Genomic DNA, 26,436 nt, shown 5'->3' on the forward strand with positions numbered 1-26,436 from the left:
AACACCTATGTGGAGAATTCACACGTTTGAAGGCCAGGTAGAAGGGAGATTGAAGGCCGGAGCCATCGGTAGATGACCTATCGGTGGAAGAGGGGAAAAGGGTTGTAAGCGTGGGAAGGGAGAAAGGGATGTAAGGAACGCGGCTGACCGTTCCTTACAAATACCACACTTTAAGACATTCTGCGTCTTCTCCAGTCTTTATACATAATTAATCATCCCTAGTTTATCCATGAAAATTAATTCAAGTAAAAGGCTAGGGATGCTGTTTAGTATTTTTTGCGTTTCTAGTGTCAAGAAAATATGTAAACATGGGTGATTCAAATGTGGATATGGGGATAATGGATAAACTAGGGATGATTAATTATTTATAAAGACTGGAGAAGACGCAGAATGTCTTAAAGTGTAGTATTCTAGAACATATCCTGAATTGGAAAAGTATTACTAGGGTAAATAAATCAAAAACCCCCTTTTTTCCTATCTCCCCCTGCAATCGAAACCCCCCTGGATTTTTTAAGTTTTTTAACGCAGCATCTGTTGTAATGTTCACCACTAGGTGGCTGAGCATCCTCCATGGAGGGGAGACCCAGGCCTAGGCTCACAGAATACACCCAGAGAGACTCAGACACTTGCAACTACAACATGGTGTCAGAAGTTGTCGAGTAATTTTTCAATTTCTCGCGTGGTTATTAATTTTTTTGTTGAGTGTTCGCCACTGTTGCTTGCACCTATTTGGTGAATAGTAAGTTACCTAAAGTGTCGTTAACTTACATTTGGTGTAACGAACACGTCTGAAGTACTGAGTGTTTGTGGCGACAAGATTTTGTCGCGTGGTCTCTCTCATCTGTATCCGTAGCAATCGTGAACATCTTTTGCTCAGGTGGTTTATTGTTTCGGCGTATGTGATTGTGAACTAGTTATCTCTCACGCAGTGTAATTGTGACTCAATTTTGCGAACTTTTTTTTCTTGCTTGGCCCTCGTTGGCCCATCCTTTTTTTTACTGGTTCTCGTCAGCAAATCGAGCGTGGTCATCATGGCTACGGGACTAAAGTTTCCTGATCCGTTTAACTTTTCGGCTCCTAATTTAGCATTGGAGTGGAGTCAGTGGAGTTGCCAATTTAAGTGGTTTATCCTTGCAACACGTAAAGACGAAAAAGATGAAGAAATCATAGTCGGTGTGCTTTTATCGTTGCTGGGCAGAGAAGGAATCAAGATCTATGACACCCTACCCTTGTCAGCTGCTGATGCGAAGAAGATCACGCCGGTGTTGGATGCTCTGACAGCTTATTTTCAACCACTTAAGAGTGAAGTGTTTGATCGGTTCTTGTTTCATCGCCGTCATCAACAGCCGGGTGAGCCTTTTGACGCGTGGTTAGTAGAGCTTTTAAGTCTAGTCAAACCATGCAATTACGGAACTGCGGCGGTGATTGAATCGATAGTAAGGGATCAGATAGTGCTTGGCGTAGCCAATGAACAAGTTCGTGAAAAACTATTGTTTGAGTCTGGTCTGACTTTGGCTAAGGCGTGCAACATTGTGCGAGCGTGTGAATCAGCGTCATCACAGCTTACACAGATGACCGCTCGTTCGGATCCGACCGTTCATCGCCTCATGGACGGCTCGTCAAAAGGAAGGCCGTCAACATCTCAGCCCAATAAAAGTCGTCAAAATGGTGGAAACGCACAAGCACAGAATTTTGTTAATTGCCAAGGCTGCGGTCGACGTCATAGAAAAGGCCAATGTTCGGCAACAAATGTGGAGTGCTATTCGTGTGGCCAGATGGGACATTTCGCAAATACATGTCCAAATCCGAAGGCTCGTAATGGTCCAGCTAAACATCGACAGAGGGGGCCACAAGCTACACTTCAACATGATGGCCGTCAGCAGTCCCTCCGGACACCACAACGAGGAACCTTCATGCAACAGCAGTTGCATGCTGTTGAGGAGGAGGAGTGGGACAACCAGTGTCCAGAAACAGGCGGGTTTTTGGCGGATCTTGTGAATCACCAGCTCACGTGCTCAGAAGAAAAAGAAGAAGAATGGTACGAAGACTTATCGGTTGACGGACGAGCGGTAATTCACTTTAAACTTGATTCTGGAGCCACGTGTAACGTTCTGCCATATGAGTTGTATACCCGTGTGTGTCCCAATGGTGGTAACCTGGAACCAGGCCCTCGTGTACGAAACTATAGTGCTAAAGGTGGTTATCTAGATGTACTTGGAGTTTATAAAGGCCGTGTCGTGCGCAAAGGCGTAACTTATGCACTCAGATTTGTAGTTGTGAACGAGCCGGGTCAACCGGCAATTTTGGGCCTTCCGGCGTGCAAACTAATGAGACTGATTAAGAGAGTTCACACAGTTAAAGTGACACAGCAACCAAATCATCCATCTTTAGTAAACGAGTTTTCGGAAGTGTTTAATGGAATTGGCAAACTGCCGATGGAACACGAAATTCGACTCGCAACGGGTGCAGCTCATGTGGATCCGGTCGTCTCGGCAGCAGGTCGTCTTCCATTTAGTTTGGAGAAACGTGTGTTTGACAAACTGGATCAGATGGTGGCGCTGGAAATCATAGCTCCTGTAGTGGAGCCGACAGAGTGGGTCAGCAGAATGTTGGTGGTCGGCAAGGCGGATGGAGATGTTCGCATTTGTCTTGATCCATCCAACTTGAACAAAGCCATTCAACGCCAGCATTTCATGGTGCCAACTGCTGAACAACTATTTGGAAAAATAGGTAAAGCAAAGTATTTTTGTAGCTTGGACGCCGCGTCGGGCTTTTATCAAATTCCACTCTCTGAACGTTCGTCGTATTTGTGCACTATGGCAACTCCAAAAGGACGATACCGATTTCTTCGACTACCGTTTGGACTCATATCTGCCCCCGAGGTGTACCTGCAGGCTATGTCAGAGTTGTTTGGTGATCTACCAGGAGTGCTCATATACTTTGATGACTTCTTAGTTATGGGTGAAACAAAAGAAGAACTAGAGTGCAACTTGCGGCGAGTGCTAGTACGTTGTCGTGAAGTAAACTTAAAGCTACAATTAAAAAAGTGTCGTTTCTTCTTGCAGGAGCTACCGTGGTTAGGACATGTTATTGCTCAAGGAGCCCTGAAAGTTGATCCCGAGAAAGTAGAAGCCATTGTGAACATGCCGGCCCCGACGGATAAACAAAGCTTAACTCGGTTATTGGGAATGGTAACGTACTTGGACAAGTTCTGTAAAAATTTGTCAGTGATTACCCGCCCACTTCGTGACATTTTGAAACAGGATGCGGCCTGGGTCTGGGATGACCAGCAAGAAGAGGCTTTGGATGCTTTAAAATCTGCTATCTCGTCGTTACCAGTTTTGAAGCTATTTGATCTGTCCAAACCAATGGTAGTTTCGGTTGATGCGTCGCCGATGGGTATTGGTGCTGTACTTCTACAGGAGGGACAACCGGTTGCATTTTCTTCTACGTCGCTGACAGAAACCCAAAAACGATACTGCCAGATAGAAAAAGAGCTGTTGGCAGTACAATTTGGCCTACTCCGTTTCAAGCAGTATGTTTATGGCCAGAAAGTGCTGGTCGAGTCGGACCACAAACCCTTAATTGGCCTGCTAGACAAACCAGTGGCGTCCTGCTCGCCTAGAATCCAGCGTATGAGGCTTCAGCTACAGCAGTTTGATTTCCGGTTGATATATAAGCCCGGTAAAGACCTGTTCATTGCTGACACTCTGAGCAGAGCACCCTCTCCACGCTTGTTCGTCGATGATGTCACGCAAGATAGTGAAGATCAAGTTCACCATGTGCTACATAGCGTCCTGTCTTCAGGATCAACCCGACAGAGATACGCGGACGCCACGTCATCGGATCCTACTCTTCAACTTTTAAAGACAGTCATTAGGAAGGGCTGGCCTGAAAAACGTAGCCAGTGTCCACCTCCGGTGAAACAGTTTTGGTCCGTCCGGAATGAGTTGTCGGCTGTGGAGGGAGTGCTATTGTGCGGTAATCGCTTAGTGGTCCCAATGTCTCTTCGTCGTGAAACAATGGAAGGGATCCATGACGGCCATTTTGGTGAAACAAAATCGGTTCTACGCGCAAAGTCAGCAGTATATTGGCCAGGCTGGGAAGATCAGGTGAAGAACATGGTGGCAAGTTGTGCGGTGTGTCAAGAAAACAGGTGTCGCAATCCTAAACAGCCGCTATATCCAGTTCGTCTCCCAGACTACGCCTTTCAAATGGTTTCGGCGGACATATTTCATTTTGACAGTGTCAACTATCTTCTTCTGGTGGATTCATATAGCAAATGGCCGTGCGTTGTTCCTTTAAAATCCTTGACGTCAGCGGCATTAATTGAAGAAATGTCCAGGTTTTTCTGCGATTTTGGGCGCCCGGAAGAGTTGGAATCAGACAATGGGACCCAATTTGCAAGTGCCGAGTTCCGGGAGTACTGCAAGAAAATAAATGTTACCCAGGTGACATCCAGCCCGGAGTATGCCCATTCTAATGGTCTCGTTGAACGTCACGTTCAGACAGTGAAAAGTGTACTTCTAAAAATGTTTGCGGATGGAAAATCGCTATGGGAGGCACTGGCTGCAATCCGCTCCACCCCTGTGTCCAGCTCATTGCCGGCCCCTTCAGTTTTACTTCAAGGTCGCAACCTTCGGGGATCTTTACCATTTGTTTCATCGTCGCTCAAGTCTACATTGATTCCTGCGTCGGTGGTTCGGGATGAGCTGGGGCGTCGTCAGCAGAGAGCGGCATTTACCCAACCCCGTTCGGTTGATATTCGGTCCTCCGCATTGTCTGTTGGTCAACCTGTTCGGGCCCTGGTTAAAAATAGGTGGTTGCCAGGTGTTGTGAGTGTAGTTTGCCCCGAACCAAACTCGTACGTTGTGCGTTTAAATGATGGACGTCTGTTTCGACGCACACGCTGGGCTATTAATATTTCGGTTTGTGATACTAAATTAAATCCGGTTAGGCCTTGTTTTCATCGACATTCAGTTGTTGCCATGCCCCCTGCTACAGTTCCAGTGTCTAGACCGGTTCCTGGTCTTCCGACCTTGGCTCTGCCTTCAGTATCCAGACAGATTCCTGCTCCGACGAATGTTAATTCATCCGGATCATGCGGCAGTGCTGGCCAGTTGTCGGTGGCGCAACGTCAACAAACTGTGGCTTCGCCCATTGGTTCTGCGCCACGTTTGCCCTTGGCTGCTCAGAGCGGGTCTTCATGTCCTGATCCTAGTCTGCCGCCTGCCCGTCCTGTTCGGAGTTTAAAATCCAAAACTCCGGTAGCTGATCGTAGTGTTTGGTTGCCGATGGCATCTGTTCCTCCATCGCAATCGGTTCCTGCTCCGGCCATTGGTGTTACTCGCTCTGGACGTCGTTATGTCAAGCCGCCTCCATAGTTCCATGTATTTCATTTATGTTCTCTGGTTTAAGTGCGTTCAAGTAACGCTTGCTAGACTGATCCTACCCTCTTATCCTTCACGTTCTATTCTGTTCAGCTCGATGGTGTGTTTTAATATTATCCTCCACAAGCTTCCTCACATCATCACTCTGTTGTCATTTATTCATGTCACGTCTTTCTCTCATTTTGTCATTGTTCACGTCATTTCGTCATTGTTCATATCATTTCATCGTTGTTCATTTCGGTTCTTGCTTATTTCTTGTTTATCGTTTGTGGGTTATGTCAAAGGGAAAGATGTTGTAATGTTCACCACTAGGTGGCTGAGCATCCTCCATGGAGGGGAGACCCAGGCCTAGGCTCACAGAATACACCCAGAGAGACTCAGACACTTGCAACTACAACAGCATCCGAAACTGGTCTATAAAGAAATGATTAAGCTTCATTTCCATATTAAATTTACATGCCATTTGCGATTATTTTTTTCTAGAAACATTAATTGGCGGAGACAAAATTAACTAAAAAAAATCGTTTTTTTTTTGTTTTGTTAATAACTGATACAGTTATTGACAAAACTCAAACAAATTTCATGCCAAAGTAGATTGTATGTATCTAAATAACATACTAAAAAAAATTTTAATTTTATTAAAATCTACTATTTTCCCCCCTACTGTCCCTCTTGACCCGGTGTCCCGGCATACTCCAGTCTCCCCTACTGTTCAAGGGTTAACGGACTGTGCTCCACGATCAAATGCATCAATATCCCTTCTTTGTTGGTTGGTGGAATGAAACCTGCAAGAGCTGGACCATATTTCCACAAGTTTTCTGGGATGATATATGGGCAGTCACACTGAACTAGTTTGAGTTTTTCAATATATCTCGCCTTTTCCAAAACGCCAAGGCTGTTTGAATGGGATGATAGTTTGAAATTTTCAGTCATTTTTTCCACAATTCTTCACAATATACACTATTTACTCACAAAAAACACATTGTATATACGGCTCATCTAGATAAAAAATAACAAGTAACCGATAAGCATCATCTAGTTGAAACACAATAACTAGCCGCTAAGTATCATCTAGTTTAAAAGCGACACGCAGCAGATAAGCATTATCTAGTTGATAACCACCAGTAGATAAGGATGACTGTCTTTTGTATATACTTCTTGATTTTATACTAAATAAATCCTTTTTAAACTTAATTTTATTTATTTCCTTCACTTAACATTATTTGGTGCCTCAGACGGGTCAATATTAATGTATTGCTATATACTAACGGATGTCATATTTCATTATATGCGAACTTTGGTCTGATACTGTTGCATAATAGTTGGCTCTTAATTAGTAAACCTCATCTAGACGATAACTGGGATCTAGGCGATAACTGTCAGCTAGGCGATAAATATACGTGGCTCTATAGGAAAAAGTACCGATGCAGCTTTGCCATCAGCATCATCTAGATGTGCGCGACCATGTTGGATTTGTTTGAAGCCTGTTGAAAGATGGCTGTCAGCAGACGACAACGAGAGAGGGAGAAACCGTCTTCCAGTGTTGCCACAAGTGGCTTTCTGGAGCCATTTTGGCTTTTTTTTTGGTTGAAAATTGGACGATTGGCTTTTCTAGTTTTCTTCTGGCTTTTTGGCTATTTCTGGCTTTTTTCGAATTTTTCCCATGATTTGGCTTCAAAATGGGCTTATTTTAGTTTTAGCGCATCAAATATTTGAAAACAAAAATTTGCAACGTTAACTGCAGTCGGTATAAAGCATTTGCGCATAGCCGTCTACAGAAACGGCCAGGAAACGAGGTATTTCTGTGTATTTGGGATAGAACTTGCGTCCTCCCACCCAACCACAGGCGCCTAGGGGCATTTGAACCATTAAGTGCTGCGACTGGTGGTCAATTTTCAATAGGACTTTTTCCACAATTTCTTCACAAGTCTTAGACGCCACACAGAACGCACTATTCTGCTGCCTGATACTCTGTCTGTCCAGGTCTGAGACAGTGATCAGTGATACTCTGTCTGATCTCTGATCTCTGATGTCTCAAATTGAATCCTAGTGGCAATCCTAACCAGGAAAACGAAGAATACGCCAAAAATACTGATCTTACTACTAGCTTTAATGGTTATTTTTATTTTTGATATAGTGGCTTTAAAGTGGCTTGTTTTTACATTTCAAGTGGCTTTATTTGCCCAATTTGGCGCCTTTTTTGGCTTTAGAGAAAATTATTTCGTGGCAAAACTGCCGTCTTCTATATTTACGTCTGCACAAAGCACAACGATGTTGATGGCCAATTTCTCTCGGTCTTATTGATTTCCTTGGATAATAACCATCAAAAGTCATGGAGCAAAAGTGACAGTTTCTTTGCTGTTGTTAATGACGAGCTAAATACTTCCATTCAAATATCGATACGCTTCACTGGCTCTTGTCTTTATTTCTACCTGTTGCAGAATCAAAGTTTGCAAAAACTGGATTGAATGAAGGAGAGCAAAACAAAAAAATCAAAGAGTTTTGTTCTGTTGTCGTCATTCAATTGCCAATAGTAGTCGGGTCAAACCCTGAAATGTTGGAAGTAGAAAATGTTATTCTGTTTAGCCTTTAATCAAATGTGGGTTAATACATGTACGTATAGGCCAATGTACAAATCCGCTTGCTTCATGACACGTAATCATGTCCGTGGCCTCTTTGTAAGGCTAATAACCACACAAAAAAACTGGAAAAAAAAGTGATTCGAAAAACATGGGGCTGTCATAGCCCACATCATTAAATAATTGAATATCAAGGGTTGTGCAATTAATTAACCCTAAAAAGATATATATCTGATAAGACAGAGTTGTATGCCAAAACGCCCAGGACAACACGAAAGAGGGGTAATTCATCATCATTTAAACATTGCAGCGTTCACCATCTGTTTTAAATTCTCTCTTTTTTTTCATTTTTGTGCCAGTACGTTCGGTGAAATTTACCTAAAGTTGCCGTCTCAATTCTCAATTGGGCTCTTTTATTTTGAGTCAAATACCTATTCCCGTCCATTACGCAATTAAACGAAAACTTGGACAAAAAGAAACAATAGCGTGGGGTATAGCCAAATAGCTTGGCTCTCTATTTGCATACTAGCAGTTCAACAAGCAATGCAGTTGCATGTTGCATTCACAATCGAGTTGAAAAGAGAGAAAAACTTTGTGGAAATTGCAAACGTATTAATGCCATTCTTTTTTGGGCTTTTAAAATTTAGCCCATATGCATAATTTGTCAAAGAAGCCAATGTTTTTCCTCTAGGCTGTACGGTATGTGTTTTATTCAAATGATATCATTTTCGGCTTTAATTTAGTCGTCTGCATGCGATTCGTGAGTAGGCCTACCTAACCTAATAAGGGAGTTACCTTGTCAGCACATTTGCGCTACAGGGTGACGTTTACAAATTTTTCATGTGGCAATCACATACAAATGTACTACAAACGAGTAAAATGGCCATTTCTATTTTTTATTTTTTTTTTTTAATTCAGACTTTCTTCGTCTTTTTATACACCGTATCGATCGTGTTCTTCCTGTATGTGTTCGGCTACACCGACAAAAATATCCAATCGGTTTACTACTCGGTTAGGTATTTTTTAAGTAAAAATTTTACGGAAGTGGATAGCCCCGATCATCGGCTATCCATTTCTGTAAAATTTGTTTATTTACACTTAATATGGTTACCTATAAAGCTATTTTAATTTTGTGTACTAGGATAGAGGGATTACCCGAGACACGTTAAACCGCACCGACCTACCTACCTGAAAAATAGCTGATCGGTCATTACTCGGGTAGGTGCTTATCAAGCGGTTTTCTTTCGTTTAAAATACCCACTTTAAAAGATATGGCCCAGCCTTAACTTAAAATGGGTGTGCAAGTGAAGGAAAATAAATAAAACTATGATGTATTGCAAAAAACAAGTCAAATAGGGTACACAGTAATGATATCGGGTTTTGAAACCGGTTCCACTACCCGAATGCCCAGAGTGGAAATTCACAATTATTATAGTAATTTTAATGAAATTATACCATTGATTAATTAGGTAATATTCTAATAAATGAAAACAAAATTATAAAGTTAAAAGGCATTGTATTACGGAAAAGAAACAGAAAGAAAAATAAACAATAAACATAAATAATAACAAACACAAAATAAAAAAATAACGGCTCGGGGGTTTTGTGTTTTTGCCTGACAGGAGTTCAGGTCCCTGAACGAGATGGAGTTGCAACTGAATGCGAAAGGCAAGTTGCGCTAGTATAGCGAATTGAGCTGCCTATCTCTTGCTGGAAATTGAGGCCAGGGACAGAGTAATAGAATACTGGCAGAGTAATAGAATACTGGTGTAGCCACGCTTATGGCGGGCCCTCCCATTGCCTTTTTGGCCTGAAAGTCTTTCTGTCCCATAACGAAAGCGCCACAGCGGCTGTGTTGTGAACTTGTGATGTATTACGTTTTCGCTATGTTTTCGCTCATTTTCGTCGTCTGTACTTCAGAAAGTAAACAAAAAGTGGCTTAATTAATTAGTGTGAAAAAAGTAAGAGCATGAAGAGATTTCTTAACAACCCTTAAAACTCAATTCATAGGTGGCAGTTACGGTTATGGGACACATGGGTATCAGAGTAATAGAATACTGGTGTAGCCACGGCCATGTTAACTCCCCCTCTCGGATTTTTTCCCAAAAGTTGTTGCCGATTTCGCGTACCGATTGTGAGAAAATGAGGCAAGATATCGATTTAAGTGTCCCATAACCGTAACTGCCACCTATGAATTGAGTTTTGAGGGTTGTTAAGAAATCTCTTCATGCTCTTACTTTTTTCACACTAATTAATTAAGCCACTTTTTGTTTACTTTCTGAAGTACAGACGACGAAAATGAGCGAAAACATAGCGAAAACGTAATAAATCACAAGTTCACAACACAGCCGCTGTGGCGCTTTCGTTATGGGACAGAAAGACTTTCAGGCCAAAAAGGCAATGGGAGGGCCCGCCATAAGCGTGGCTACACCAGTATTCTATTACTCCTGCCAGGGACCTGAACCCTACCAGGAGTTGTCGTCATGTTTTGCCTGACAGCGTTCAGGTCCCTGAACGAGAAGGAGTTGTCTGAAAAATAGGGAAAAGAGGGGGGTAAATGTATAATTTTATTACCATACCAAAGAATTAGAATAAAATTTTGAAATAATTCACGGGATACAGGAAGAAGATCTAGAAAATTAAGGTGTACCGTTGATGACGTAAAGTTAAATACAATTCCCGCCAATACGTGTGTGTGAAGCACGTATTCAGTACTAACATTAGAAAAAGTAGAAAAATTTCAGAAAGTATACTCCCGCGCCCCTAGCGGTAAGACCAAGCATCGCCTACTGGATTTCTCTCAGCCTTATGGCGATGATAGCGGTCTTTACTTCGTAGTCTGTGGTGTTATTTCTGAAATGATGTACGGCCGGCAAGGAACCCTGTCTTTGTTTTGTATGCTTTTCTTTTGCGTCTCCTGGTGTCAAACTGAAAACAAGTATTCTAAAGAGGCGAACCAGCCTGAACTGCTGGAAGATGGAGATAAAGAGTCTTGGAAAAATATGGGCAAGCCATTTCGTCTTGCCAAAATAAATTTAATTTGGTCAAAAGCCCAAAAGGTACACACAGTTCTTAAATAAGTACTTTCCTTACCTAACTACCTCACCCCTCCCTTGCTTTACAGAGGCTAACGGAATTCAAGCTAAAAACTCTCTTTAGTGAACTAAAGGTACAGGATAAAGAAGAACTGCAGCTCAAGCGCCTGAAAGCTGACAACTTGGACAAAGATGGTCTTAAGGAAGCTGAGTTAAGGAATAAATTTAGTAGTATCATAGAGCGCTATGGCTTGGCTGACCACTTTGACAAAGATATGTCCAATTCTGAATCAAACAATGCTGACGGCCAAGTCAATAGCCACAATCTTTTCAAAGATAAAAAGTTGAATAAACTATGGTCTAAAGCCGAAAGTGCTGGATTCACAGGTATTTTTTATCAAAATCATGTCAATGAAGCATTCTGTCATATTCATCCTGATCATAGAATCTGAACTGAAAATTGCTCAAGGATGAATTTGCCCATCACCAGGAGAAAGTATTGCAATATTACAGCCTCTTGGAAGAGCACAACAGTAGGAAGCTACGAGAAGAAAGTATAATAAATTGTGTTCCATATTGTAAACCATTAAGCATAATCATGTGATTAACATTAGATGCATTTGTTAATGAAGCCTTTATGGAAAATCTTCAAGATTTGGAAGATAAAGCTGAGACAACAGTGGAAAACTTGGCTGTTGAAGGAGTGAGGTAGTAATTCTGATTCTGTCACCTGCTTTTTAGTTATGTCTCGTCCTGTCACATTAAAGAAATACCCATCGAGAGTTGAAGAATGGTTACGACCGGCTTGAACGCATGACCCTGTTGGGCCCCAAAAGCAGGGATTTCGAAGAACCAAAAGTTCAGGGTCTGTGGAAAATAGCTCTCAAGGGCGATTTCAGCTCTGAAGAGTTGGAGTCTCTCCGCACCGAGTTGCGTCATTACGAGCAACGGTTGCAAAAGCTACGTTTCATCCAAGCTCAACACTCGCTGCAACAGGCAAAGAGGGAAACTGGCAACGACAAAAATAATTCTGAAGATGTCAATGATCTGCGCCAGAAAATCAAACTGCAATCTCGCAAAGTGGAAAAGTTGCATGCAGACTTGGAGGCTCGCATCACGCAACGCCACCTTGAGCTGTGAAAAAATTTTCTAGGCGGTTTTCCATTGGATAATTTATAATCAGTACAAGGACGCTTGGTGTCCAACTTTTCATTGTACTTTACATGTATACTTCTCAATAAACGTAATGCTTTTTTCTGCCAGATTTATAGTAGATTGCATTCTACGAAGACCGGTGCATCGCACATATCCAATAACGAATAGCAATGTATTTACATTCATGATATATAACGCAAATAACACTTATTTTTTTTCTTTTTGTCAGTACAAAGAGCGGGTGCTCACGCACACATATACAAATTACACACTTGAGAGTGTGTTGGGAAGGTTGAAGAGGCTCTTTTCAGCATTCCACAGAGATGGGAAGGGAAATGATGACCATCTTCCATAGGTGGGCGCGGTCATAACCTCCTGAACGGTAAGTTATTATGCACACTTACCTTTGCCCGTATACGAAACCAAACAGAAACAAAAAGAGTTGAGTTGATTATTGTTGTGGTGCTCGTCTTTCGATATGGAGTTCTGAGAGGTTAGTTATTTTGTTGTTGTAAGAAAGTTACTTCATTGGAATTCCTATCCTTCTCTTAATGGTTTTCTTCGTCTTCATAAAGGTGGCCAAAATTTTTGCGCTTCTTATTTAATTGAAGCAGATCGTCTAATCGATATCGCTCTGTGCGATAATCGACTTCGTAAGGTGTTCCAGTTGATTCCTCTACTTTGTTGGGATTTTTCAACCAGAATCCTTTAGTGCCGAGCAAAAGTTTCTTCGTTAATTAAGAGAGATGTTTGTTAAAGATTATAATTAGTAACTATTGTGTACCTGGTAAAGTTTCTATGTCAACCGTGGCCTGCTGTGTTGAAGGTTCCGTCGTTGTGGTCGTCGTGATAATTTTGTTGGTCCCATTTTTCGACTTGTCACTGCTCACGCTAAGGACTGTTTCACCATTTTTGGTATTGAATGGCCCTTTAAATACGGAGAAAACTTCATCATGTTGGGTAAATTAGAAATAAGAAGTTTATTAACTACCAGCGTGATTTCCAGATGTTGATTGTGATGGTTGAGGCAGACTCCGGGTTCTGATTGGCTGGGCATCTGTCTCTGTTACTCTGCTGCTGCCGGTCGGCCTGGTGTTCCATTCATCGAGTGGGTTAGGCAGCGCTACAGGTTGAGCCGCTACCATCTGAGCCAGCAGGAGAACAACAACCGGGTTCATCTAGATTGAAAACAAAAACATACGGGGATGTTTATCATTCATCAGGTGTTCAGCAGTCGAGCCAAAGTTGGTGTTAATCCACTTGTCAAAGTCGTCCATGACTAAAGCCATTAAGGTAAGAATGAGAAAACCCATTCAAAAAGAACGTAGGCAGAGGGGGGGGAAACCTAGCCTGTAGACAGTCTTGGCGGCTCAAGACCGGTAGCTCGGTTGAATCTTAGGTCTCAGTCACCATTTTTTTTTTATTTTTTTTTTTTAATTTTTTTTTTACAAAAAAACAATTCCGTTATACAAAGAAAACAATCAAAAGGAAATTCCAAAGAAAAACAGGTGCTTGGAAGCGCGCGCGCGAAACTCACGACCCAGAGATTCTTCACATTCCATCTGAATGTCATGGAACTTTCGTTTCCATTCTTTATCGTTGCATTTTCCCTCCATTCCCCTCTACTTTTATGATGGGTGGATATTTGTTGCGGTCGGTTAGAGGGGGAAAAAAAGATTTAGGAGGGCAAGGGAAAGTCCCATCCTAATTACTTCGACATGGAGGCTATATATGAATTTCGATCTTCAATAACTCGAAAGGTGATGGGGGAATGCGGCGAAGGGCTCGTGCTCAATTAGGTGAGGAATGCAGCCAGATATTTCATATGGACACACTCTCACTCTGTGTGTGGATGAGCGGTGTAGAGTTAAAGGAGAGAAGAAAAAAAGAATGCTTGGCGTGTTTGGAATAACTTTGAATATTGCTCTCTATCTTTCTAACTGCTTTTTTTCTCTCTCTTTCTCTTGTCCATGAAATTGTGCCCCCAGCTTCTATGAAGAGGCAACCTGCACAGAATAAAACAACAAACAAACGGAACCGAAAAAAAAAATAAATAAAAAAATAAAAAAAAAGTCCACCAAACAATTCAGAAGCGACGACGAAATTGTACAATCAAATTCAAATCACGCGGGATGGTTAAATACGCACCAGCAACTCCAACATTTTTTTTTTTTTTTCTCCTTTTCTTCCTTTTCTTCTTTTTTTTTGTGATTTGAAATATATTTTTTTTACGACGTTGCGCTACGGGATTCACATTCTTTTCTTTAGGGTACGCAATAATTGGATAATTCTTCAAAAATTAATCACTGCCAACCGAGTTTTGTTTGGTGAATGTTAATGGTGTGTACACCGGGGAAAAAAGGAACGTTGTCGTGGCTTATAGAATCAAATGGAAAAAGAAATAGAAAAGAGATTCTTGAAGCCATCAATTACGACATCAACTTGATAACCCTACAAGTCCATTGGCGCGCTGAACCGCCGCTGGGCGAGATGTGGGCCATCAGCTGAGATTTAAATTTAAAAAAAGAAAGGAAAACTAAAAGAAGGCAAAGGCGTCCATCAGCAGCTCTTGAGCGCGTAACTGAGGTAGCCTCCCTCCATGTCATTCTTATATATTGGAAGAAACAAGAACAAGATTTGGGATATTCAAATGAACGCGCGTCTTCTTTCGCGATTCTTTCGTGTTTTCTGTTATTGCCGTTTGTTGCCTCAAATTGCCTTTTCCAGTTTACAAATGTTTAACAAATGGTCATTCACATTTTGTTTGCAAACGTTGCCGATTTCAACCAATTCTCAAATCTCACGGAGTTCCGTGACTAGAATGATTAACCATAACGAAACAAGAAAAAAGTATCGTTACAAATTTTGCCATACTTTACCTTTTTTCTTTTATATGTTGGTTGAATGAGCGTGGAAAACGGCCGAATTGAAGCGGGCGGTGGTGAAAATGAATGAACTAATGAACGAAAATGTAACGATCTATATGGTCGTTGTCACACTATTAACTTCTTCTCCGGGGGAGGTCAACAAAGTGTGAAGCTCTACTATGCGGTACATGGAATCGATTGTCCACTCTAAAGACTTTGCAGCCGTGTAATATATATAGCTACAGCAGGAGAAGAGGGGGAGGGAGAAGACCACCACCAACTTCCACTAGCTAGCACTCCTCCTCCTCTTTCCTCCCTCCTCTTGTGTGGATGTTGAGGTCCACGAAAAAGCACGAAAGGCCTGTACCCTATTGGCCCCTTTCGAACTACTGCATCGTATACAAGGTGTATGGTGTGCAGTACCTTGGCTCGATTGGTTAGTCAGAAGGATTCCTGACCCGGACTTTTGAAAACATTTTGAAAGAAAACGCACATTAATAATGCGGAGAAAAAGAAAAATCTCGGTCTGATTTACTGTGCAGAAGAATGGCGTGGTATTTGGAGCAACAATTCGTTTTCTTTTTCTTGCTAGAGACTAGACTAGCCTAATGGCTTTCTTGCCGCCACGCTGTTGCTATATAATTAAAGATTTTTCAGTTTTGGCAGATGCAAATCAGTAGCTGAGAATTTGAAGCTCTGCTGCAACATTCGTTCTTAGATAATATACATATTATTTTGACTTTTACGAAAAAAGAAAGAAAAAAATCAAAAAGAAAAAGTTTCAGAGCAACAGCAATAAGGCGGTCGTTGGCATTCCACAGCGACGCAACACATCCTTTATTTTTTCTTTCATTTCTCTCAAATTGCTCTTTTGCCCATTCATATTCCCGTGCGGTATATTCAAAATTGACGAGAGAGAGAGCGAGAGGGAGGCGAAGAATTCCAACACGATGTGGTTTAAACATTTGTGGATGCAGCGCGGGAATTTGAAACACTCGCGAATGGGTTGAGAAAATGTTGGTGGGAGGATATGCAAAATGGGTCATTCACTACGTCACGGCGTCGATTGATCTTTAAAATAAGAACAAAATATGTAATCCAAAAACAGCAAACGGATGACGATAAAAATGTCCAAACAAAACAAAGCACAAAAGGACTTAGTTCAGCTGGTACAATATAGTGTGCTGTTTGCTATCAAGAGACGATAGACAAATGACTCGATCGTGAATCACGAAAGTTTGAAAAGTGCGGTCTCCCGCAAGCTGTTTGCGTGTGTGTGTGTGTATATGTGTATGCCAAGAGTTGACAGAACGGTGATGATGCACTAGCCACCACCATGCAGCCACTCATCGTAATGCGTATCCTCGTACGGTTTGGAGAATTTGAATGTGACTTTGGTTCTATTTCGATGACGTAAGATGTCAAAAAAGGGCTAGATTAATAGCACTAGCTATTTAATAGAATATGTATTATCTTCAAAAATATATTTGCGAGATGAACGGATAAGCAGATCCGTCTTTGGGGACATTATTCAAAGGCTTGTGGCACTTTTTAGGGGCAATTCATTTTCAGTCGTCAAGGAATAGAAAAATGGCTTCCAAACGATGAATGACAACTCGTCAACAACAACGCGCGCTGACTCCCTTCGTTGCCCCTTCAACCAAAGAGGGAGAAATGGTCGTTGATGAATGAACGGCCATAGATCCCTCGTCTCTGTGGGTCAACGCGGACGAGGAATCCGCAGAGTGAGCGATGACAGTCAGCGCCCTTTCCTCCTAGATCCTGTTGTGTCTCTATAAATAATACGAGAGAGCATCAAACACGGCTGAAAAATTCGAGAGCTTTTATATTTTATTCAGGAGAAGAAAGAGAGAGAGAAGAAAAGAGGCCCATTAGGTCGTGACGACAACTCTGGTCAACTCTGACGACGACGACCAAAGTCCGACTCAACCGGATCTGACTGATGGGATGATAATGGATCGATGTGTTTTTTGGTTTTTCTCTTTTTCATTTTCTGTTCGCTTCTGATGGCTTTGATGCGCTTACTTAACTGCCTCTGTCCGGCTTCTAGATTTTTACTTTTTTTTTTCTCTTTCCCATTTTGTCCATTCATGGGGGTAAAATATAGGAGATGCTGGTGACGTCCAGCGCCCCAGAAGATAAAAAATTGGTAGAGATTCTCGGGATTTGGGTGATCAGAATTTCAGGAATTGAGAACGTCCCTAGTCCTCCCCCCCTCTCCAACCTTAAGCTAACGTTGTCTGTTGCATACACATGGATGACAGGCAGCAAGGCAGGAGTCCATCTATAGAGGTTGGGCTTGTCAAGCACGTAATTCCGGATGTTGAACTCTCATCTACCTCTTGATGGATAGCCGGCAAAAAAGAAACCCAACCTCCTTCTTTTTTCAAATTCGAATGTATCTTTCAGTGGTCTCTGCAGCTGCTCGTCTTCTTTGTTTTTGTTGTAGCATAGGACAACTTGATTTGACTGTCAAACGACCATTCCTCTTTCCACTATTTCCCCTTGTTTTGAACTCGCGATGGAATCTTGAGGAATTTCGTCGATGTATAGGCTATCCATTTTTATGGGAACTCGGCTGTAATATAAAAACATGTATTCTTCTGGCTCGACTAGTTGTAGAAATAGTATCTCTTTTATTTGGTTTATATTGCCCATAGTTGTGTATACGTGTAAAAAAACTAAAATTTATGGGTCTACTGCCTCCGTCCTTTTTGAACCCGGTTTCTATACATTTTGTTCTACAAGTATCGCTAATGGCGACGGCAACCAGAATGGTTTTCACCTACATGCGACAATATCAAAACCATTGCTCGTGGGTTATTCGGTGGTAAGAAATAAACGAAACAGTATACAAGGAAAAAGATGTATGGCGTGATCTGTTTGGTCGTTCGGTTGAACCCCTCTCCATTTTATACATGAATACACAAAATGTGTCATCCATCAGTCAGCCATCTCTTTACCTGATCGATGTGGACGAATCGTGATGTGATGTGTACAGGCGGGTATGTGTGTGTGTGTGTGTGTGTGTGTGTGTGTATGTGTGCACCCTTTTGTGTGTATTGTCATGTCCGCTTGCGGTTCTTCTCTTTTGATGGCAAAACCTTATTATGGCAGGTGGGATGGAAAACCTCCCAGTTCCGGGAACGGACAAATTGCAGTACAGGTTGATGACAGAAAATTATGTCTCACTATAGCGAAAAAGAGAGACACGGATGGCACTAATCACAGCGCATTCAGGCACGAAAATGATTTTTCCTTTTAGGTAAAAACGACACAAAAAAACGATTTCGGCCTTTTTTTTCTTTAAACTACGTGCTCAATTTTTTTCCCGTTGACTTTTAGAAAAATGAGGCAAAATGAACAAACAAAAATATTTTACTACTCTTTGTTGATCAAATAACCCAAGAAAAAAATCCTTTTTCCTTTATAACTTGAACGTTTACAGAGGCATCTAGCGCTTGTTTTCACCATCTCGCATTTGTTGCAGATCCGTTTGTTGTGGTCTTGTCTCTTGTGGATTCGCATTGACGACGGCATCCAAAACATTGATTCTGCATTCTAATTGGATGTAATATTTGGAATGCAATAAGATCACGATTTTCAAGAAGCTTTATGCTTTTGGACCTATCCGTACTTACTTGCACTACTTCCTTTAAAATGTAACACTTGTACGGCTTGTAATCCAGATTTCAACTGTTGATCTAGTCTGCATAGTCGTTGGTTCATCGTCGTCTTTCATCTTGAATTTTTCAGGCGCCTTTATATTCATTCCTGTTGAATATTTTGGTGATTTGCGACATTTTATTTTAAAATTTATTTCGTTGGCTATTCTTGATAACTTTTGCATCTATTTTAAAATGAAAACTCTGCTGATTCTAATGATTGTGATCTTCAGCCTGGTTGTCCATAACACAGGTGTCATGGCAGCTCAAATTTGCTGTGATATAATTATTAATGTTCATTGTATTTATAGATGCAAAGGGATTTGGATACAAACGGATGAAGTCACCTGGAAGAAACATGAAAATTCCAAAATCAAGAATGGGAGTAGGAACAGGAATGGGTATGGGCATGGGGGCAGGAATGGGTATGGGCCTAGGCATGGGAATGGGTGCTGCTCTTTTGATCCCAGTTGTCATCCCCATGAGGCATGGTTATGGAAGGCATAGGAATTCATATCGATATGGTAACATTGTACCTTCAAATCTGTTGGGCATCAAATAACTTTGTGACATTTTCTTTGACAGGTACCAAATGCTATGCATGTGAAGGCATGGATAATGATGTATGTGTCATCAGCCCTGCTACAATCTCAAGAAGAGTCTCCTGCCCGCATAACCAATATTGTAGTGTTCTGAGGAGAGAAATCTCATTCCAGCCCAGTAGTAACTGTACAAGATCTTTCATTTCTTCAACTTTTAAAAATTTTCAATCTAGATCCTATTGGAAGCCACAAACAAACTGTTTTTAATGGCAATACTAGCGCTCTATCATCTAACGCTATCCACTCTACTTCTATGGATGATCCTGGGGTGACTGGCCCATGGGCATTGAAAATCCCTGAAAGTAGGTGTTTGTTCTGGTTTTTGTTATCAACAAAATGACCCTCATAACAAAAAGTATTTATCTAACAGGCAATACAAGAGTGTTAATATCGCGAGGATGCAAACCACAAGATATTCTTCAAAGTAATTTAATGACCTCGACCGGGGCGAGTGGAGACACTACTAAAACATACATCCAATTCTGTCTTACGGAGTTGTGCAACGTTGGCGATGGCCGTAAGGCGTTGCATTATGTAACGCTGATAAACTTTTCTAATTTAATTATTTTTTACTTGAAGGACTGAAATGTTACGAATGTGAGGGGGAGGGCAGCAATCATATATGCATGGTGAATCCATCCGAAGTGGCAAAAGTAGTAACATGCGAGTCTAATGAATATTGCAACATACTTAGAATGACAACAACCAATGTTACCGCATCTTTCAAGGGCCCTGGTTAGTTCGTGGTTTAATATCTATTTCGTCGGCATGCTAAATCATTATTCGATATATGTATTTACAGTGGAAACCACCACAGTTTTCATCTCAAGAGGTTGTAGAGCGGCTGGCGTTACAGACGAAGATCATGATCCTGAAGAAGGAACAAGGTATAACACATCCGAAGGACACTTCTGGTTGTTTACCTTATTATGTTTTTTCAATTGGAATCTAGTCTACTGTCTCTCTCGTGTTCATCGGATTTGTGCAACTATGTTGACGGCGCCGATTTGGATGTCATTAACTCTGCTAACGGTATGTCTAAATGTAATTCTGTTAAAAACATACTCTCTGATTTTGTGCACATTTTCAGGTTTGAATCTTCAAGAATTCTGTTTACTCGTTGTTGCATCCCTTCTGATATTGCTGCTTTGGCAGTAGTTCCGTAACAGTTCTTCAGAACTAAATCATTCTCATTGAGATCTCAAAATTTCTTGTCCTAAAATTCCTGCGCTAAATGTTTCTTGTTTTCTCATTAGATTAGCAAACAAGACCAAATTTAGTCATTTAAAATCTAGTCACTAAGATCTATTTTATTGGAAGTTGCAAACTTATTTTGAACGGTAACCTGATCCTTTCCTCACTACTAAATGTTCGATGTCTGTTTAGCCATTTTTTCTCGTTCGATATTAATCATTGTAATAATACAAAATTGTATGGGATTTATATTGACCTTGATACATTTTACCGCCGATTTGGGTAATTGGTTCCTACAGAAACGAGCTCGACAGGAAGGGAGTTTATCTTAAGATATGAAAAGCGCATATCCGCTTGTGATTATTCCACCGTACGGAATAAGTTGGATCTGCTAAGTCTTGTTGAACACCACTCATAAACTCATTTGAAACGAAACAGTAGGCCTGATCTAACGTGTTCATTCATACTGGGCCTATTCAGTAGTCAAGGATTGAAAAATGAGAGAATTCTTGTTTTTCGCATTGCTTATTTTGTTCTTCAGCAGCTATTCAGGTACGGCTTTTTAACGTGCAATTGATTTTATTTTTTACATTTGTAATAATGCGGGTTTACTTCTTTTTTTTTCCAGATGCTCGAAGATCCGGAGGTAGTGGTAAAATTAGGTATCCAACTCGAATCAGGTATACTCCTACAATTACTTCCTACTATCGAAACAGAGGTAATTTTCGTAGACTACGCTCAGTTCTTAAGTTGTTAAGATAATTATCTAGCTATATCATTACCGATCCAGTTTTCAAATGTTATTCGTGTGATGACGCCCATCTTTGCGCCATCAACCCAACAGTATATGCAAAGGCAGTCCTTTGTCCAAAGGGTCACTTGTGCAGCGTTATTCGCAGAGAAATACCAGGTGTAAAAAATTGCATGAATGCATTATTAATGAGTAACAAATTATTAATTGTTATTGTAACATATGTTACAATGAAAGTTGTTAATTTCATGAAATCGGATGCAGTTAAAAGTTCCGGGATAAAGACAGCAGGTCAGTCATCAACATCTACTAGGTAAGTTTACTCCAAATTCAAGATTGATTGGTTTTCAAACTATTTGTGAGAAAATGCAGTTCGACTAGCCAAGTGTCCATTTGGCGCGGTTGCAAATCACCCGTCTCCGAGGAGATGACGCACAACTTAAACGGTTATATGATCCACAAGCATTTCTGTGCGAAAGATCTGTGTAATCACGGTGACGGACGTAAGGATAAAGACTTTTCCCTGTCCATGTCCGTATTTCAAAATATGGGTCCTGTTCCATTTAGTTCTCAGATGCTACGAATGTAATGGCGTAGGAATAAACGACAAATGCATGGTAGATCCCTCAGCCGTTGCAAAACAGGTGATATGTGCTCCAAACGAGACTTGTTACGTGAAACGATCGACGATAGACGAGAATTCCGTAGTTCCATCTAATGGCGGACAATGGGTTTCACGAGGTTGCATTGTTTCGGATGTCGTTGGATTAATGAAATATAGGTAACTTGTTTGGATGGTATTATGACGATAGAGGCCGGTTTTGTTGATTATTAGGAATTCTTCCTTTAAAATACAGATCAAACGATAGCGTCAATGTGTTCTGTCGAATCGGTGATTTGTGCAACAGGATGGATGCCCTAAAGATAACAGTTGATTCTACTTCAGGTACTAGTGCCCTTCTTCTTTCTGATTTTTATTCAATTTTCATAACATAAATAATCCTGATGATTTTTTTTTAGAATTACGTAGTTCGTTAACAAGTCTCGGTCTGACCTTCCTTTTGACTCTGCTCTTATGATTCTAAGCTGATGGGAAAATTGTGTGCCCAAATATTGTCAGACTGGTTGTATTTAAACAAGCACAAACGAATACAACAAGTGATGACTTAAATCTAAAGAATGGTTTTACTCGAAAAAGAGGGGATAACCATTACCAAAAGTTGGAGAAGTGTCTGAAGACCTCTTGGAAACCAGGGAACTCCTCTAACGGAGCCCAGCTCCGGGAGCTCACCCGATGGAGACTCATCTAACGCAGATTTGGGGCAGAGTTTCATACCGTCGCGCGAATTACTCCCCTTCCGGACTGCGTATCTGCGTATCTTTCTTAGAGGGGACTTCTCCCGATTATTTTTCACCACGATCGCAGCGTTGTCCAAGGAGCGGATGACTCATCTCTGCGAAGAGATAACCAATCTCCCTTTTCACCCACGACAGGTCCCCTTCTTCAAGACAGGCGACCCGACTGTACTAATCTTCTGCGATCCACTTTTAAAGAAATAATTTTTCTGTCAAAATTGCCAGAAATTTCCCTTGGTCAATTAACGAAAATCCTACAAATATCACACTGACAGATACGGAACGCCGTTTGTGCAGAGTCATAGAGACATAGACCCCTGGTTCCTCCACTATGGCTATTTTCCCTCTCAGAAAAGAAGTACCCTCTTTCAGCGGGGAATACTATTTAAAAAACGACGGTTTTAGGTCATTAAGTGGCTCATCTCTTCAACATGGTCGCAGACTACTCGTCGATCCTTAGCGACGAATCGCACCGTCATTTTTTCTACTGAGGAAAGTCGATTCTTATCGACTAGTCTATAAGAGTCGACTTGTCCATTAGAGTGTGCCTTTTTGATAGCTAGTTTGTAATGATTATTGTAGGCCTATTAAATCGTTTGAATCTAGGGTTTAAATATAAAAACGTTTGCAGAATACATTTATTTTAAATTCTTGTGTGTATTGTTGATGAACGCTTGATTTTAAAGTTAAATTAAAAAAAGGTGATACTCTCACTTGATGCTGGACTAGTGATGCGTAGGATAAATTTACAAAAGTGGTACAGGAATATACATAACTGAAGTTTTATTTATTTAGAAACGTAAACAGCATTTGTAAATATATATTTCGATCTAATTTAATCTAGATTACGCGAAAAATTGCTCGCTAACCAATGGACCATGTGGTAATCGACTCTTATCGACTAGTCGATGCTTTCGGCTTCGAATCGATTTATTATTAATTTTAATTTTAATAACTCCAAATTCTGTTTATGAGAACTAAATCAATGAATATAACGTAAATTTTATTTCCTTGTATAAATGGTCGATTGATAAATTAATTAAAAAGATTAATTAAAAGATAACCTAGCCCTAAGTTTCATATACCTTTGTAAAAACCGCGTAAAAAATGGCCGCCGTCATGCTCGTCGAGGATTGGGGGCCGTTCACATACTACGTAGTGGGCTTAGGGGGGGAGGGGGTCAAACAAATTACTTCAAAATACTACGGGGGAGGGGGGGAGCCCGGGGATTTGATACGTAGTAGAAACAAATTTTCAAAAATTTTCCCATTTAAAAAAAGTAGAATCTGGCAACCAGAAAAATACTTTGCATCGTTAATTTTCAATAATGTCACTGTACCAAAAATGATACAAAGAATGCTTACTTTTTTAATACAGAAATAATTGAGTTTCGAAATATATATAGGCCTATATTTTTTAGGGGGGGTCGAGCGAACTACTACGTAATTTCAAGGGGGGGGGGGAGTCAGCCCGAACACTTCAATCTACTACAAGGGGGAGGGAGGGGGGTAAAAATCCGCCAAAATCCTACTACGTAGTATGTGAACGGCCCCTTGGTCAATAGACATTTACAAATTAAACATAAAAAACACGTTATAAAATCTTTTTTTTGCATCAAAGCATTCTTCGTGAAACAAGGATCACGAAAATATAAATATTTACTAATTTATTAGTGTTAAATGGGCAAACAAAGAGCCCAAAGTCTCGGTGTGTAAGCTTGTCTCCCCCCCCCCTCTAATAATGTAAAAAATTTAATAGTTAATAACTCCTACAATTTAAGTCAGAAAGTTTTTATTTTTACGGGAATCGAAAGATCTCGTAATCCCCGATTAGCTCTAATCGGGGCTCACGTCCCGCCCCGAAAATTTATTCGCGGCGGTTGTGGCTTTCTTATAAATTATTTTGAAAAATTTTGTATTGGATTTGGATTTGAGCGATATGGATTTGACAAAAATCAAATCATTAGGGATTGATTTGGATTTGATTTGGATTTGAAATTTTAGATTATTTTTACGAAATGATTTGATTTGGATTTCGAATTTGTTAAAGTGATTTAAATTTGTCAAATCCGACTAAAAGTACCAAATCCAATGCACTGCCCGTCAAGCCACACCAACCCACACAACAAATATTCAATTGGCTTACTACTCGAATAGGTATTTTTCAAACGATAATTTTACAGAAATTGATAGCCCTCCTCATTGGATATCCATTTCTGTAAAATTTGTTTATTTCGAACTAATAGTTTTACCGATGGGAGTTATTTTAATTTAGTGTAATACAGTAGCGGTCCACGAAGTGGGACAAGTCGTGCGAGGGGAGAAGCTTTCCACTTTGCCGGTTTGTCCCACTTCGTGGCGCCCCTTAAGAACAATACAAGAAGGGTCTTGCAACTGCTAGAGAGATGTGACCTTGTTGCCCTCAGCACTGTTCCCGTGGCCCAATATTTGTTGCTTAACCCGATACATGAAGTTTATCATTAAGAAAGTGTGTACGTACGCACTTTCTGTTTCTCTTATTCATCACAGCAAAATATTACGTATATTACATCAATAGAAGTACATTACAAATAAAAAAACATTTTCTAGGTTTAATCGTAATAACATAGAACACATGAAGTAGACTAGAAATCACAAAATTTTGATTGAATTTCACAAGGAATTTTTAAATATGATTGGCGAGTTATCTCAATAATTAATGGTTTTTTTTTACTCGGCAGCGATTTCCATCATATATTTAGGGCAGAAAACCGGTTAAAAAGGGTTTGAAGTGTAAACCCCCGCGCAAGTTCAAAGAATACAAGGCTAAAGGGGTCTTTTTGGTGCAGGCTCCACCCCTTCCCACTTTGTAGGAATTCCCACTTTGCGAGCCTCTCACTTCGTGGACCGCTACTGTAAAGGTTTTTTTTTACTCGGCAGCGATTTCCATCATATATTTAGGGCAGAAAACCGGTTAAAAAGGGTTTGAAGTTTAAACCCCCGCGCAAGTTCAAAGAATACAAGGCTAAAGGGGTCTTTTTGGTGCAGGCTCCACCCCTTCCCACTTTGTAGGAATTCCCACTTTGCAAGCCTCTCACTTCGTGGGCCGCTACTGTACTGGGAGAAAGGGATTACCCGAGACACGTTAAACCGCACCGATCTACTTACCTGAAAAATGGCCGATCGGTTATTACTCGGATAGGTACTTTTCAAATGGATCAATTCGGTTCAAAATACCCAGTGTGAACAACGATACGGCCTGGTCCAAACTTGAAAAAGGGTGGGCAAGTGAAGGAAAATAAATAAAAATACAATGTATCACACGACATGGGAAAACAGGGTACAACGTTATGTTGTTTCGCATTGCAACGCCAACTGACGTCAAAAGTTTTCGGAAACGATGAACTAGACTTGCCTGTGCTGTCACAGTTATTCATTCCAGCGAAAACACCCAGTCAGCTGTTCTGGTTTTGCCCATCAGAGGTTGAATTAACTACCTTAATGGATGTACAGTATGTCTGTCATATTTCGTGGATAAAAGCAGAACAGCTGTTCTGTCAGTTTGAAAATTCAGTTATTTTTCATCAATTAACCAGAGAGAATATCTACTGGGAAAAAATGTATGAAAATCAGACATCAGGATATATCCATCCCCCACTTTCAATTCCTCCCTGTTTTTCAGGCAGCGTTTACAGATTTTCTAACATAACATCCGGAACTGGCCTATTTGGTACAGGTATTCACAATAGGTTCACAGTTAACCTTTAGTCTTTTACTTTCAAGATTTGGAAAGGTCCAGAGTATTCGAAGTTAGGCAACAGTGCTGATGCACACAAAACTGTA

At 40.8% G+C, this 26,436-nt stretch overlaps 5 protein-coding genes across 14 annotated transcripts; 4 read left to right on the plus strand and 1 right to left on the minus strand.

The window, feature by feature from the left end:
• The first annotated feature begins 1,031 nt into the window (after window positions 1-1,031).
• LOC116917615 (uncharacterized protein K02A2.6-like) lies at window positions 1,032-5,721 on the plus strand. The gene has a single exon (XM_045180550.1). It carries the CDS (start codon window positions 1,032-1,034, stop codon window positions 5,382-5,384), a length of 4,353 nt encoding a protein of 1,450 aa, XP_045036485.1. The 3' UTR covers window positions 5,385-5,721.
• A 5,021-nt stretch (window positions 5,722-10,742) lies between these two features.
• On the plus strand, window positions 10,743-12,268 carry LOC116927736 (alpha-2-macroglobulin receptor-associated protein). The gene is given in 6 exon segments (XM_032934783.2): window positions 10,743-11,028; window positions 11,094-11,391; window positions 11,450-11,460; window positions 11,462-11,558; window positions 11,619-11,712; window positions 11,772-12,268. Coding segments are annotated over 6 exon segments (1,074 nt in total). The 5' UTR covers window positions 10,743-10,827; the 3' UTR covers window positions 12,145-12,268.
• Window positions 12,269-12,312: 44 nt separating this feature from the next.
• LOC116927779 lies at window positions 12,313-15,258 on the minus strand. 2 transcript variants are annotated; one of them, XM_032934841.2, is made up of 4 exons: window positions 15,039-15,258; window positions 13,151-13,337; window positions 12,944-13,087; window positions 12,313-12,865 (listed from the first exon to the last, which is right to left on the minus strand). In XM_032934841.2, the coding sequence occupies exons 2-4, from the start codon at window positions 13,335-13,337 to the stop codon at window positions 12,708-12,710; spliced, it is 489 nt and encodes a 162-aa protein (XP_032790732.1). In that variant the 5' UTR covers window positions 15,039-15,258; the 3' UTR covers window positions 12,313-12,707. The 2 variants fall into 2 exon arrangements, with proteins under 2 accessions (XP_032790732.1, XP_032790733.1); XM_032934842.2 differs by lacking the exon at window positions 15,039-15,258 and having other exon boundaries at window positions 13,151-14,332.
• A 3,274-nt stretch (window positions 15,259-18,532) lies between these two features.
• On the plus strand, window positions 18,533-20,757 carry LOC116927737. 7 transcript variants are annotated; one of them, XM_045180594.1, is made up of 10 exons: window positions 18,533-18,836; window positions 18,946-18,965; window positions 19,024-19,236; window positions 19,298-19,435; window positions 19,488-19,616; window positions 19,685-19,831; window positions 19,894-20,049; window positions 20,117-20,201; window positions 20,267-20,346; window positions 20,405-20,757. In XM_045180594.1, the coding sequence occupies exons 3-10, from the start codon at window positions 19,050-19,052 to the stop codon at window positions 20,470-20,472; spliced, it is 990 nt and encodes a 329-aa protein (XP_045036529.1). In that variant the 5' UTR covers window positions 18,533-18,836; window positions 18,946-18,965; window positions 19,024-19,049; the 3' UTR covers window positions 20,473-20,757. The 7 variants fall into 7 exon arrangements, with proteins under 7 accessions (XP_045036529.1, XP_032790675.2, XP_045036526.1 ...); XM_032934784.2 differs by having other exon boundaries at window positions 18,533-18,709; window positions 18,804-18,965; XM_045180591.1 differs by having other exon boundaries at window positions 18,533-18,965.
• A 143-nt stretch (window positions 20,758-20,900) lies between these two features.
• Window positions 20,901-22,430, plus strand: LOC116915443. Of its 3 annotated transcripts, none has more exons than XM_045180595.1 (8): window positions 20,901-21,060; window positions 21,137-21,226; window positions 21,299-21,451; window positions 21,524-21,572; window positions 21,632-21,762; window positions 21,827-22,040; window positions 22,117-22,205; window positions 22,280-22,430. In XM_045180595.1, the coding sequence occupies exons 1-8, from the start codon at window positions 21,006-21,008 to the stop codon at window positions 22,336-22,338; spliced, it is 840 nt and encodes a 279-aa protein (XP_045036530.1). In that variant the 5' UTR covers window positions 20,901-21,005; the 3' UTR covers window positions 22,339-22,430. The 3 variants fall into 3 exon arrangements, with proteins under 3 accessions (XP_045036530.1, XP_032776478.1, XP_045036531.1); XM_032920587.2 differs by having other exon boundaries at window positions 20,902-21,060; window positions 21,299-21,418; window positions 21,497-21,572; XM_045180596.1 differs by having other exon boundaries at window positions 20,902-21,060; window positions 21,299-21,418.
• Window positions 22,431-26,436: the final 4,006 nt, after the last annotated feature.

The sequence above is a fragment of the Daphnia magna genome, linkage group LG10, assembly GCF_020631705.1.
Source record: "Daphnia magna isolate NIES linkage group LG10, ASM2063170v1.1, whole genome shotgun sequence".
Classification (NCBI taxonomy): domain Eukaryota; kingdom Metazoa; phylum Arthropoda; class Branchiopoda; order Diplostraca; family Daphniidae; genus Daphnia; species Daphnia magna.

Coding starts and splice junctions, on each gene's coding strand:
- LOC116917615 (XM_045180550.1), top strand. CDS start 1,032: ATGGCTACGGGACTAAAGTTTCCTGATCCGTTTAACTTTTCGGCTCCT.
- LOC116927779 (XM_032934841.2), bottom strand. CDS start 13,337: ATGAACCCGGTTGTTGTTCTCCTGCTGGCTCAGATGGTAGCGGCTCAA. Junction 13,088..13,150: donor AACATCTGGAAATCACGCTG/GTAGTTAATAAA, acceptor CCGTATTTAAAG/GGCCATTCAATACCAAAAAT. Junction 12,866..12,943: donor TGACATAGAAACTTTACCAG/GTACACAATAGT, acceptor TCGGCACTAAAG/GATTCTGGTTGAAAAATCCC.
- LOC116927737 (XM_045180591.1), top strand. CDS start 18,908: ATGAAAACTCTGCTGATTCTAATGATTGTGATCTTCAGCCTGGTTGTC. Junction 19,832..19,893: donor GTGCAACGTTGGCGATGGCC/GTAAGGCGTTGC, acceptor TTTTACTTGAAG/GACTGAAATGTTACGAATGT. Junction 20,050..20,116: donor CGCATCTTTCAAGGGCCCTG/GTTAGTTCGTGG, acceptor ATGTATTTACAG/TGGAAACCACCACAGTTTTC.
- LOC116915443 (XM_045180595.1), top strand. CDS start 21,006: ATGAGAGAATTCTTGTTTTTCGCATTGCTTATTTTGTTCTTCAGCAGC. Junction 21,061..21,136: donor GTTCTTCAGCAGCTATTCAG/GTACGGCTTTTT, acceptor TTTTTTTTCCAG/ATGCTCGAAGATCCGGAGGT. Junction 21,763..21,826: donor GTGTAATCACGGTGACGGAC/GTAAGGATAAAG, acceptor TGTTCCATTTAG/TTCTCAGATGCTACGAATGT.